Genomic DNA, 14,219 nt, shown 5'->3' with positions numbered 1-14,219 from the left:
TGCTGGCCCGAGCGCCCCACCATCCCTGCATACTGCTGTTGGGTAGTGCTCTGTGAGGTTCTCCCAGCGGTGGCAGCTGTGGTGCTGGCACCATAGCCACTAGCACTGTACTCTGCAGTGCCATAGCCACTCGTGCCATAGGCAGCTGCTCCATAGCTCCCTTGAGTGTAACCATACTGGCTCTGTGCTGCCCCAAAAGCAGAATTTGGGCTCCCGTAGGCACTGCCATAGGTCTTGTTGGCTCCGTTGGCATAACTCTCACCACGCTCACGGTCTCTGAAGCCACCTGAGTCTCTCCGGCCCTCTTTCACTCCCCGGAGCCTCCTGTCACACTCTTCCTGGTACATCAGGTTAGGGTTGTTTACTGAACTGCTCGTTCGGTAACGAGAACGACCTCCTGGCGATGGATATATTAAGATTTAGTACTGTGAACAAGGCTCAAACAATGAACTCTGGTACAATTATGCCACCCTTTCTCCCCCTCTACAGCCACAATTTAGCCACCAAGGAGCAAGTTCTTTTGACTGACTAAAACTTCCCTGCACAGCTGTGCATAATATGCCCCATCACTTTGTTCAAGGTGTAAATACGAAGTTTAGAAAGGGTTCTTAATGCATGTGCTTGGAGACAAGGTAACAGAAGAAATTCATGACTAATTTGGAAATATAAGGAAACTTATTATTCCTTCCGGGAACGGAAGGAAAAATAAGTCCCAGACCCTGAAGGCGAAATCAGTGTATCCCTTTACTTACTTCAATTTTGCACATGCGTGCACGCACATCTTGTTGCCTGTGCTTAGGTAGGAGCTGCAGGAATTCATTAATTCAAGCAAAATTAGCTCTGTGAGGATCTTATCAGGAGAAAAAAGAATTTCGACAGCTATGGTAAAACAGTGGAGTACCTCTCTGCTGAACAGGTAAAACTACACCTACAAAACATGCTGAAACCCTGGCTACAAACCAGCTTTATTAGGCTTCCCAGGGAAATGGTGGAATCACCATCTCTGGAGGTGTTCAAAAGCCATGCAGATGAGGCCCTAGTGACATGGCTTAGTGATGGACTTGGCAGTTCTTGGGTGAAGGCTGGACTTGATGATCTTAAAGGTCTTTTCCAACCTAGCTGATTTCACGATTCTGTTAGTTTGTTATCTTAGACTTGCACTTCCTACTTCCCTTCCCTCTTCTAATCTTCCCACCCTCAAAATGGGGAACTTATTCCCTGTGTAGCCCTTTTCCCATATGCCTTTACCTCCACCACCACCTCCTCCTCCTCGGTGGTCCACAAGCTGCATCAGTTTTGGATTGATGGCTTGATTGGCTTCTTCCAAAACTTTGATAAGCTCCCTGGCTTGTTTCAGGTTTCCTGGTGTGAAGAAGGTGTAGGCAGTACCTTTGTTGGTACTACGTGCGGTACGGCCAATACGGTGCACGTAATCTTCAGAGCTGTTCGGATAGTCGTAGTTTATCACAAATTTAACATCTTCCACATCTTGTGAAGCGCCCACGTGCGAAGCACAGTGAAGGGGGTAGGGTTGAGGAAAGGGGAGAAGAAGAGAGGACGTGCCAACGAAAGGTGGGGAGCACGAATGCAGGTGACAGTAATAAGAAAAAAAAATCCAAAGTTAGTAATTGCATGGAATAAACACAAGACAGACTCATCCCAAAAGAGTAGACTTAAATTTATCCTCCCCAGAATGCATTTCTCTATCTTCCTGCATCCAAGACACCAATGTCTGTGAACAAGCCAACTGAATTTTGTACTATTTTTTTAAATTATTTTTAAAAATGCAATCTGGAAAGTGAAAATGCCACCATCAGACAGAGCAAACTGGGGTGGAGGAAGGGCAGAACTGCCACAGTAAAGCTTTTACTCTGTTGGGAGAAGTCTAACAAATAATAACAGTAATGAGATCACTTACCTTCCACTCAGTAACATGAAATAAAAAGCAATCTTAAAAATATTTACTTTTATAGTCCTAATAAAATACAGTGACTACTTTCCCTTGCCTAAAGCTTAAGCCACTCAAATTACATTAGTGTTATTCAGTCAACTCATCAAAAATTATTCAGACCTACAATATCTTAACTCAGCTTTGTAGTTATCACCAGAATGCTTGCACTAACATTTCACTGTGCTGTTCCATGCAGCACTGGTAAGATTCTGTAATTTTGACAATCTTGAATTCCATTAGCAAATCCCTTCTTCCAATGTCAGAGGGAAGCAGGAAATTAAGTTATCCAAATTGCTCTGTCTGCAAAATATTAAAATTTAGGAGATTAGAACTATGTGCCTTATGGGAAGAGACTTTGTAAACTTATGGGACCGGAACAAAGTAAATGTTAGTGCAACGCTTCAGTGGAAGCACCTAACGTACCAAAAGCACCTATTTACTCTCATATATAGTATTTTTTAAAAGCATGGTATTACAGTAAGTACCCTAACAGCTCACAAAAAAAAGAGATTTAAAATCTGCATTTTAAGAAGAATATTCTGAAAATATCCAAGATAAAACACAGATTTTTGTGATTTCCTTTCTTTTTTTTTTTGTTTGGTTTTGTGTTTCGTTTGTTTGTTTTAAAGAGAGAAACATTCTCTGTTTGTTACCAGACCGATGCACACTCCCTCCTCCTGTGGGAAACCGCTGCAGCCGATCCCGTCTCTTTGCCTTTTATTTTTGGCGGCCTCCTTTCGAAAACTCCGCCCTCTGACACGGGACCACTGGAGCGCGGGGAGCATGCATCAAGGGTCCATGGCAGCGAGAAGTCCCCACACACGCTCGCTCTGTGAACTGGCTTAGACGCTTCTCTGTAGCCCCATTTGGTTGTGAAGCGCCGGAGAACCTGGCTTCAGGTAAAAGTTTCAGGTCCTCCAACGCTTTTTGTCCCCTATTCGGGGTTCTTGGGGGCAATTGTCAAAAAAATGAAGATAAAAAATTACATCCAAAGGGTCAGACTGCATCTATTGCCCAGACTGCATCAATTTCAAAGGGGTTGTAGGAAAAATAAAAACAAGAGGGTTGTAGTGACAAAGAGGGGGACTTGACGTCTGTTTCTTATTACAGCAAAGGGGGGGGCTCCTCAGTCTTTGCTGACTCCAAAGTCCTGAATCACACCAAAAAAAGGGAGTGAGAAGGCAGGTTTCACAGGGGGCTGCGCGAGTCTCCAGCTAGGGTCCTTGATGCACCAGGGGTTTTTTATAAGGGAAAGTGAAGAGAGGAGTACGTATGACAGATTGCATCTTCACAGCCAGGGTGGAACTAGTCTGACAAGCTGCAGGCTACATGATCCTCAGTCAGTCCCATTTTGCACATCCACCAGTAGCCAAGTGACTTGAATTACCACAGAGGATACAAGGACGTGCTTTCCCAGCAGAAAGCACAGGGAATGGTAGCTTATCAAGGCAGACGGAACTGACTTGACTGGGGAGGAGTGGGAAGAATGGGAAGGCAGGAAGAGGAAAATGCAAGGGTGTTTTCCAGATTAGAAAGTGGTCCTGGTAGAGCACAAAGCTCACTGAAGAAAACACCAGAGCAAATACAAGACTTGGCTTCTCCAGTCTAGCATGCTCCAAAGTGTCTGCGCACACTTGCAATCTTCCTGCGGCTTTAGAAGATAATGTAGCAGGATCAAGAACTGGAACTGTCAATCATTTTTGACAGCTACCTGGGAAACGTTCCCTTTGTCAGACCATCAGAATACCCTGTGGCACAGACAGTCTCCAATTATTAATCAGGAGAGATATAAACTAGCAAACACGCTAGTCTACAGAGCTGTTTAGACCATCAATGTAGATGTGCCCCCACCCCTGCACTGAGAATGATCTGCAGCTGATATCAAAGCTTCTGTTAAAGAAAACAAAACAAAACAAATTCAATGTTTTTAGTTTAATAAACTGAACAAAAAAAATAAAGTAAAAAATAAAAAAATAAATCAGTGCAGAGAGAGGACCTCACTCCAGGGAATTATCACAAAGAAGTCATTATGGGACTCAGAACTTACCTGGAAGAAGCTTTTTTGAAACCAATGTTCCATTAGGAAGAGGGAAAGCCCTGGTGACTCAGCCAAAAGGCGCGCGCCCCTGTTTTATGTTATTTAGGTAGAAGCCTTCACTTTCCAGGATCTTGGAGGAAGTCGTCCAGAAGTTTGCCAGTTAAGGGACTTATTTTAAGAAGCAGCAAACTCAGGGCCCCAAAACAAGCAGAGATGTTGTTCAGTAACAAGAAACAGACTCTGGTACCTTTCCCCCTCAGCTCAGGTGAAGTGGAGGATGGGAAGTGGGGAGACTGTTTTCTGAAGTGTTATCCAATTGAGTAGTTTTGGGGGGAGTGGTTTGGTTTTTTTTGAGGGAGAGGAGGCTTTTATGTTTTAAATGTCTAGGCAAGATGCACAAAGAAGCTACCAGCACATAGCAAGCCTGTTTAAAAAATGCTGCTAGAGAAAGCAGCTCTCTTTCATACAAAGTGGTTTCAGGCCTCAGTCCCTTCTCCCAACAGGCCCAAGTTCTAACTGCACAGGTCCAGACATGACCCTAGAGGGCAGAGACTGAAGTCCATAGAATCACTTCTCTGAGGAAGTGTCGGACGATTTTTGAGTGGGGAGGGGAAGGAGGGGTAAAGGTTGTGTGAACAAAGGCTGCAGAGTCTAGTAATGGTCTGCCTGTATTAAAGTGACCATATGATGCACAGCACAGCCCCCCTTTCAGCACACGACAAAAAGAGAGTGCAGATAGCTGAGATTTTTTAACAGACCAGAGATTTCTCTGAGCTTCTCTGCATCGATTTACAGTAATTTTGACTAAAACTTACTACAGTGAGACACTGACTCCCAAGTAGTTTATTTTCTGCCGAACTCAGGGAGGGTATTCAGTGTCTGTTATTAAACTCTGAGCACTTGAGAAGCCATCCTCCTCTTCTAGGGTGGGCAGATGCATGAGGACTGCGTTTAGCATGTAGCATTTCACAATACGAATATGCTTACTAAAAAAGGGGCACAATTGATGCATCCAGACAGATCATTTTCGTACCACCAGAATAGAGCTGTGCAATTTTGATTCAATTACGCATCTGGGTAACATGATGTTTAAAGGCCATGTATAATCTCAGTGGTCCTGCCTAGAAGGAACACAGAGGAGGGAAGGTTACGTGTCAAAGATCTGGAGCAGTGCTTTCTCAGATGTGGATACATCTGTGGGGTAAACATGCATGTATACTGGGGCTGGTATGCTCAAATCTGTGGTGTGTCATACGGGGAGAATATTAGCTATTTGCTGTTGAAATGTTCTCCCACAACTTCCTACTTGGGACTTTATCTGACACGCTCTGAACTGAGAGCAATCCATCCCTATCATCCAGCAACAAAAGCTGGATTTGGGAAAGAAGTGAGTGTGGTGGAAGGGTTGGGTTGCATAATTGGACGTCTCTTCTCCCTCTTGGCGATCGATTGGTCATGCCTAGGCCTTGCTGCAGACCAAAGCCTGTTCATTAGGAGCAGGAAGAGACTTTGAATATGAAAGAAAAAAAAAAGATTAATGTTAAAAAACGTATTTCACATGTGGGGGAAAATCACGCTTTGAATTTTTTTTTCTTTAAGAAAACATATTTCAGTCCAAAGAAGAAAAATACTCAGCAGTAGGCAAGAGTGGTCTATGTGTACAAACCTAGCCCACGAGATGCAACGTCGGTAGCAATGAGGATAGGAGCCTTTCCAGAACGAAATTCTGTAAAACAAAGTATGCTATGAAGTAAGTTTTTTCAAAAACACCAAGTTACCTGCACTTGATTTACATTAAATGCTCATTTTGCAGACTTTAAGTAAGACAGGTCAATGCCAGAAACCCCAGCAAGTCAGGACATAAGGTGTCAACTATTCCTCAAAATCCAGCTCTGTGGGTTAAGTAATTCTTCCACTGTGTTTTTGTCAAGGAAAAAAACCAGCAAATGCGAGTACTGAAATTAACAGTACCAAGGTGCAGGAAGTTCTTTTGAAATGTACCTATTTGGTATAGAGACAAACCATCAACAGGTGACCAGAGAAAGCATGTCTCAGTAAATTAAGCACAGTAGCCCAAGCTATTCTCCCCTCAGTGATGGACTCACCATTAAGCACCCAATCTCTTTCTGGCTGACTCTTGTCTCCATGGATACACATAGCTGGCCAACTGCCAAAGAGAGATGCACATTAGTATAGACAGAAAGTACATACATTAAAGGCAACAGGAAGCTTTATTGGTGTTCTGGTAAAAAGGCAAAAATTAAAAGACTTGAGAAATATTTTATCCCTGTCCTCCTAGTCTGGCTTGTATCTACCCAGCACATTTAGTGGTTTGTTTCTTGCATATTAATCCCATTGCCTACATAAACAACCATCTATGCCAAATTACATTTGCTGTATTGATACAGTCCCAATCGGCGTATCAGTATTCTGATACACTAAAAGCTGCAGAGCTTACAAATGCTCTCTTGCACTAATGCTTTTGATGGACTGGAAGCTTCTGAGAAACCGAGTCTGAATTCAGCCAAGAAAAGAATGGACAAGTTGTTCCCCAAAACAGCATCATGAACATTTAAACCTTACAGCTTTTGATCACAGTTTCTGTTTCCCACTAAAAAGAAGGGGAAGGAGGGGAGAAGCTAATCACCCATCTCTGCGCATCCTTCGAGTGAGATCATCACATCGCCTCTTTGTCTCCACAAAAATGATAGTCTTGTTTTCCTTCTCTGCCATGATTTCTTCCATCAGTTGTATCAGTCTAAAATAGACATGAGAGACAAGATGTATATCCACACATACAAGAATATAGGAGCACTCTCTCGTATACATACACAACACACATTCCCAAAAATAAGTAGGTATCACTTACACCTAATGTTTTTTACTGTGAGGGTGGTGAGGCACTGGAACAGGCTGCCCAAAGTGGTAAATGCTCCATCCCTGGCAGTGTTCAAAGCCCAGGTTGGACAGAGCCTTGGGCAACATGGTCCAGTGTGAGGCGCCCCTGCCATGGCAAATGAGTTGGAACTAGATGATCCTAAGGTCCTTTCCAGCCCTAACAATTCTATGATTCTATGTAAGTCTGTTGTACAATTGTATGGTTAGAACGTACACAATAGAATAGGTAATTACAGTACTGACTTATTTTGTAATAGTCCAAGGTTAAATAATACTACAAATAACTTGACTATTTTCGAATTTGTATTTGGCTTACAAAGCAGTGTAGGTTCTTTAAGTACAGCCAAAAAAACCAAGTGAAATGGTAGGAAAATCAGCTTACTTATGGTCTTTCTCGCTTTCCATGCACACATCCACTATCTGCAGGATATTGTGGTTGGCACTCAGCTCCAAGTTTCCCACATTGATCTGAACATAGTCCTGCAGGAAGTCCTCGGCAAGCTGGCGCACTTCTTTTGGCCAGGTCGCACTCCACATCAGGGTCTGTCTGTCAGGCTAAGAAGAAGGGAACACTTTTAGGATTTAAGGTATTGGACTTTGAATGGGAAACCAGACGATCTGTCCTTTTACAAGGTTCACACACCCTTATCTGGTCAACAATTTTACGAATTTGGGGTTCAAATCCCATGTCCAACATCCTGTCTGCTTCATCCAGCACCAGGTATGTACACCGACGAAGGTTGGTTTTTCCTGCCTCAAGGAAATCAATCAAGCGACCTGGTGTAGCAATGCAGATCTCCACACCTTCAAAACAGAATAAGGAAAAAGAGTAAGGCTCTTCATTTGAATGTCAATTGGTATTTTTAGTCAGAATGAATCACCTTCCAGAGCAAAATTGTTTAAGAAAAAAAAAGCACCACCCTCATTCCTACCCAAGATTGAGTCATTTCAGTAGAAGCCCTAGGTTTTTTTTTTTCATTCTGAAATTACTGTTACAGTGCCATTAGAATAATAAATGCAGTATAGAAACTAAAAGCTTACTGTCAGAAAACACCAGTGAAGAGCTGTCCAACAATCGGAAGTATAATAAGCTTCTCCTCAAGCCTGACCCACCTTCGTCCAGAATTATTTAGTCTAGACAGCTTTCTAGAAAAGAGTGAACTCCAGCTAAACTCCCCATGTTAATCAAACATGAAGTTCTCCTCTTGCTATGCAGGTCAAGTTACTTCCACCTTTTGGCTTTAATACTGAGCAATTATGAACCAATAGTGACAGACAACCATCCTGCTTGTGTATGTTAGCATAAAAATGGAATTCAGATAGTCATAAACCAGTATCGGCTATGGCAATATATAATTTATACATTCCTTAGCAAGGACTGGTTTCCACCGATTCCCAAATCTCACAGGCAAGTCCTCCAGTGTCACTGAAATATCTACAAAAGATAATTTTAGGGAAGCAAGGAGATGAGGAAGAGCAAAACCCCAGCAGCTTTCTTGATACAGCACTTAAGAGATGCAGAGTATTTTGGCAACCCAGATTTTTGTGTCAACCTGGACCCCTCAGAGCTGACAAAGCTGGGTGTACTTCTAGTTTCTATAAAGCTCATACAAGAATTAGATTTCTAATGGAGCCAGTGGTCTGCATAGAGACTGAATAAACTGCCATCTCTGTTGTCAGTGATGTACTCCTCCAAAGTAAATTCACTAAGTACCCCAAAGATCACAGCTGGGGGTGGAGGAGAAGTAATTTTTCTGACTCTCTCTATTCAACAATCTTTGTTGCAGAAAATACTAAGCCATCATTAAGACTCTAACACCTGCAAGGACTGAAAGCACCGAACCTGCCCACATCCTCTAACCAAAGAGTTTTCTATCAGCAGAATACCTATTTTACAGTACTCCAGAAAGGTGTGCAAAAGCCCACCACACTGATCCTCCCAAGGTTTCTTCATGTAACCTTTGACTCTTCCATTGAAGATGCTACTTTTGAATTGGAATGCACCACCATTTCCTTGCACAGAGCTATTCCACAGGCTCCACCACATGTGTCTTTATGCCCTTTTATCTAGTGAAGATGAAAGCCAACAGCACATTCCTGCATTTGACATTACGTGTAACTAGCCCTTGAAATGAAAGTTAGGTCACTTAGGCACAGTGTTACAGTGTTGCTGCAGAACCCTGGCTTCTCAGCATTCCCAACTCCAGCCCCTTGCTATGTACAGAAAGGCAGTTACAGTACATTATAGGGGACACAAACAGAAAGAGAGCTTAGTGCTTAAGAACAATAAAGAAAACCCAAACCCCACTGTCTAAAGAAGTTTCTATACATTCAGAAATTAAGTTTGATTATTTGAACAAACCTAGGCAGAAAACTTCAAAAAGGCTTAAGGAAAATTACAGCTTAAACTTGCTGCTACTGCATTTCCTCAAACTAACAAACATGTTCTCTTGCTGTTAAGTTTTCTTATCCTCCTCCCGATGTCTTAATGATCTTCACAAGTTCAGAGAGAAAATAAAAATGAAATCTAATATTCAAGTAAGTCACTATACAACAAAGAAGAAAACCACCTCATGAATTATCATTGCAACTGGACCTTCACACTGGAGATTCAGTCACACACCCCCCTTCCAAAAAGGTTTTAAGAAGGTAATTTTATTTTTAACAGAGATTTTACAACACCCCCCTCCTCCAGAAACTGCAAACACCCGTTTTAAAATTACCTCTTTCTAGATCCCTGATCTGGGGACCTTTGGGTGCTCCTCCGTATATGCAGGTACTCTTCAGCCTTGAACATTTGCCATAATCATCAGCCACCTGCTGTACTTGCTGGGCCAACTCTCTAGTAGGTGCTAGAACCAGACACTGCAAAAGGAATCAGAATCACAGAATGTTTAGGATCATCTAGTTCCAACCTCTCTGCCACAGGCAGAAACGCCTCACACTCGACCAGGTCGATCAAGTCAACGTCCACCATGGCCCTGAACACTGAACACAGGGATGGGGCGGCCACAACTTCCTTGGGCAGCCTTTACCGCTCTCACTGTAAAGAATTTCTTCCTTGTATCTAATCTAAACCCCCCCCGTTTGAGTTTGAACCCAGTGCCCCTTGTCCTATAGCTAAAGTCCCTGATGAAGAGTCCCTCTCCAGCACCCTTGCAGGCCCCCTTCAGATACTGGAAGGCTGCTCTGAGGTGGCTACACAGCTTCTCTTCCCCAGGCTGAACAGCCCCAGAATCAATTCAGGATAACCAAGGTGCATAAACATCCCCAACTTAAGGGCTCTGCACAGATACCATAAGCAAAGTTGGACCATCTGGTCTTTATTATCTAAAACATTCAAATATCTTTAGACTATGTCAGCAATTGCACAGAATCTCAACTGAGTGGGATGTTCACATTGTGACAGTAAACATTTCTCTACTTCCTGTTCTGATCTACCAATTAAAGTACACATTAACAACACTGTGCCACACACACAAGAATGAAGAGAATCAACAAGCACTTACAATTGGGCCATCTCCTCTCTCCAAATATGGCTGGTGGTTGATGTGAACAATTGCAGGCAACAAGTACTAAAACAGAAGAATTTTAAGTCAAGACACAGGACTTCAATATTCAACACCGACAACCTCCTGCCATGACAAGTGGATCACAGCAAGAGTCCCTTTAGCCTAACATTCTTTCAAGAAACTAACACCTGATGAGAGACACAGCAAGAATCCTTGGCTATATAAAAATCAGGATTCTGCAAAAACAAATACTTGCATTTATCTGACAGAATGGAAGATTTTCAGAGCTGCTGACTAACTGTATCTGCTTTGGTATGAGCACAAAATATAACTGCTCAGCACCTCTGAAAGGAAGGCTCATTTAAATTTGGAGTCCAAGTTAGCAGAATTGAGCCCTAGTTTTTCATGAATAATAAAATTCCTTCTTAATCACTGCAAATAAAATAAATGTATTCCTCAAAGACTCAAATATTTCTTTTAACTTGCATATCAGTATGCATTGTTTTTTAAACCACAATGTAAGCCTAGACCAAAGGGAAGTAACTAAGCATCCCAAAAGAAAGAGAGACACAAAATAATTGCCTGTGAGTAAGACAGGCCAGTTGAGTTGAGACTGAAGTCTTACCCATGACACCATAAAACAAGCTTTAAAGACACGTCATTGTCTCGCTTGATGCTTGTGATACAGACAAGCCCTACTACTAACAAGTAGCAAAGGGTAGTTTCTGTAAAGCAACTAGGAAAGCTAAATAAATAAAAGGGAAGAATACATACTGCCAGTGTCTTCCCAGAGCCAGTCTGTGCAATGCCCACCATATCACGACCACTGAGGGCTAGTGGAAAGCCTTGGCACTGAATTGGAGTGGGTTCTGTGAAGTTCTGGTCCATCAAAGCATCCATCACATACTCTAAGAATTTAAGAAAAGAAAAGAATTCTTAAAAGGTTACCTGACACTTCAGAAGATCTTTCAGAAAACAGAATAGGCCTTTTACTGTTTCCCAGTAATCCTCATGATCTTAAAGAATTGCAAAATACTTACGTGGAAAGCTACACTGGTGGAAAGCAAACACGGGCTTGGGGCAGCCTTCCATCCCTCGGATTGTTATCTCTTTCTTTCTGCGTAACTCTTCAACTTCATACTATTTATGTGGGGAATAAAAAACACAAACCAAAGATAAATGCTGAATGTCAGAAGGGACTTAAAGCACATATTTCTAAATACTAATGGACTTCACACCTCTGGGTAACAGCTTTGTTAGAGAACTGAGTTGAAATAGAGATCTAAGACAACAGCTTTCCCAAAGATTTTGTTTTTAAGATTGAGCTATCACATAGCTTCTCCACTATTCAGAAGTACAAGCTCTCTACGTAGCCTAGAAAGATTAATATCTCTCCTTCCAACCAGCCCTTTGTAATGAAAAGTGTATCAATAAAGTATTTTTAGGAATGATGGCTCCTTTTTCAGAGGCCAGAAATGACAAAAAGCTTCAAAATTTATCTGATTCTAGTAAGAAACATGTTTCATGTGACAGTGCTAAGAACTAAACAAAATAAATAGGCCCTAATATACTTTGCCCAAGCTGAAGGCAGGGCAGTCCCCTCCTTCAATTAAGACATTGCAGAGTGGTTAATCACAGAGCTGTTCCTGGACGACTTGTAACTCAGCAATGTTGCTTGGAATCTTTTCAGAACCAGCACTTCTTTCCTGCATGAAAAAAAGCCCAGGCAACATCATAATGACAACCTAAGACCTCCCAAGTTTTTATAAACTTCTTAAAATATTTCTGAAATGTGTATCCACATAAGCATAATTTTAGGCTTAGAATTAGTGTTTCATCTTTGTCTAGGCTACCTTGCAAGTCCAACTGGACTTTGCAACATGCTTCCACAACTCATGACCTTATCCTAATGCTCATTAAATATCAACAGAAAGATACACATCAAACACCAAATGAGTGCTTTATCCAAAGCAATAAATTTATTATTTGTGAGAATCTCTTGAGCTTGAATGAAAAGGTAAAAAAAGAAACCAATTTTTGGGAAGAAATGTGAAAACCCTTTGAGTTTGCCAAAGCAAAGACAGCTACAGCAGCTAATGCTGACTGTGGTTCAGTAGCTCCAGTTGTTTTATCTTTAAAAAGCCAGTGCTTCCTTCAATTCCTTCATGCCATATTTATATTTATCTCATGAATACTTCATGTAAAGATTCCTAAGACTATGGAATTGGATAAGAACATTTGTTTGTGTCCTCATGTTAAGGATGAAATCTCTTCATTTCTAAATATAAAAGACATTAAACAGGGGGGAAAAAAGACTAGACTCAAGCTGGGTAGGAAGGGCAGATTACTATATCTATGGAGTAAACATAAAGTACTGTATCTAGTTTTGAGCCCCCAATATAAGAAGGACATTATTTTACCAGGGCATGTCCAATTATGGGGAGAAAGCCAGAGGGTGGTGTACAGACTGTATGACAAAAGACGGAGTGCTGGGTTTGTTTAACTTGGGACAGAGAGGACTAACACAGCAATTTAACTACAACTTTCAACTACCCAATGGGTCACTACATAGAAGATGCTGCAAATAAGTTTTTTGGGGGGACTGAAATACCATGAAAACGTTAAGCCATGGGACAGACACCGAGAGAGGATATAAAAATTTCCCTGTCCTTGGGAATATTCAAACTCAAAAGGACAAGGTGCTAAGCAACATGCTCTGGTTTTGTGGTTAGCCCTGTTCTGAGCAGAGAGTTAGAATAGAGATCTCCCCATGATCTCTTTCAGCCTGAATTATTACTATGGTAAAATACTACTTTTTAAACTTTTCTCATGTATTTCTGTAACTCTTAATTAACTATAGTTTAGGTTCTTTCAGGGCCTTCCCAGTACTACAACTCTGTAGTTCTCCAAGTCTTATTTACCCTGACAAATAGCTAGACCACACACGCATTATGATGACAAATTACAAAAAACCAAATGTAAAATATTCTCATCTAAAAATCAGCTAACAGCAGAAACGTCACATTTGCTAATGTTAAATACTGAAGGCAACTAGAACCAGTATCCTGGGGAGTATACATGTACCAAACTAGCTCAAGGAAGAGACAGTTCTATTACACACTTCCTCAGGCTTCCAAGTTTTTCCACTCGTGACATTTTCTGTTGCAGCAAAATGGAACAGACAGACTGTGAAAACCTACCGGAGTTAGCCTGGCCACTTCCGGATGCTCCACGTAAAAATTCTTCTCAAACTTGGGCAGCTCATTTAAATCCCATTTTTTCTTCCGTAAACGTTCTCCTGGATTACCAAATTTCTTTGGAGGAAGCGGACCTCCACGACTTGCTCCAAACCTGGGAATGTCAATGTTAATTGTAAGAGAGTACTTAATTAACCTGGAATCTACAGGTTTCTTAAGCATTTTCCATTCTCTTTTCCACAAACTGACACATAAGCACAATAACCCAGAGTAAATCACTCCTTGCCTACCACTATGATGGCAAACAACTTCCTGAAATAACATAACTTTGCTTTAGTCAGTTCTAAACCCCAAATCTTCATCCGGTACAGCCATTTGCAAATCACTGTCTTAAAGCTCCTGTCTCTTGGTTTCTGTCCTCCCTTGGGACAACTCTGTGGGAACAGTTACAGCACTTAACTCTTCTTGAAACTGACAGTACACTTAAAACATGGTTAGATGAAAGGGATGATAAAAATCTCTAATTGCAAGTTCCTTGTATCTCTCCCAAGGTTAGTTTTACACAAAAATAGCTACTTCACTGTCTCCCCCTCTATGTTTTTCTCCTTTCTTATCAAGTAAAC

At 41.6% G+C, this 14,219-nt stretch overlaps 1 protein-coding gene across 1 annotated transcript; it reads right to left on the bottom strand.

Moving 5' to 3' along the window:
* Positions 1 to 5: 5 nt before the first annotated feature.
* Positions 6 to 13,750, bottom strand: DDX17 (DEAD (Asp-Glu-Ala-Asp) box helicase 17; the record flags this gene model as incomplete). The annotated part of the gene is made up of 12 exons (XM_010015492.1): positions 6 to 397; positions 1,249 to 1,488; positions 5,656 to 5,715; positions 6,095 to 6,156; positions 6,637 to 6,747; positions 7,270 to 7,442; positions 7,531 to 7,691; positions 9,611 to 9,752; positions 10,397 to 10,462; positions 11,174 to 11,307; positions 11,440 to 11,539; positions 13,600 to 13,750. Coding segments are annotated over 12 exons (1,792 nt in total), but the record flags the coding sequence as incomplete, so codon positions are not given.
* Between the last annotated feature and the right edge of the window lie 469 nt (positions 13,751 to 14,219).

This window comes from Nestor notabilis, unplaced genomic scaffold (assembly GCF_000696875.1).
Source record: "Nestor notabilis isolate BGI_N333 unplaced genomic scaffold, ASM69687v1 scaffold10325, whole genome shotgun sequence".
Classification (NCBI taxonomy): Eukaryota; Metazoa; Chordata; class Aves; order Psittaciformes; family Psittacidae; genus Nestor; species Nestor notabilis.
The sequence above is the reverse complement of the archived record's forward strand: the minus strand, read 5'-3'. Positions and strand labels throughout refer to the sequence as shown.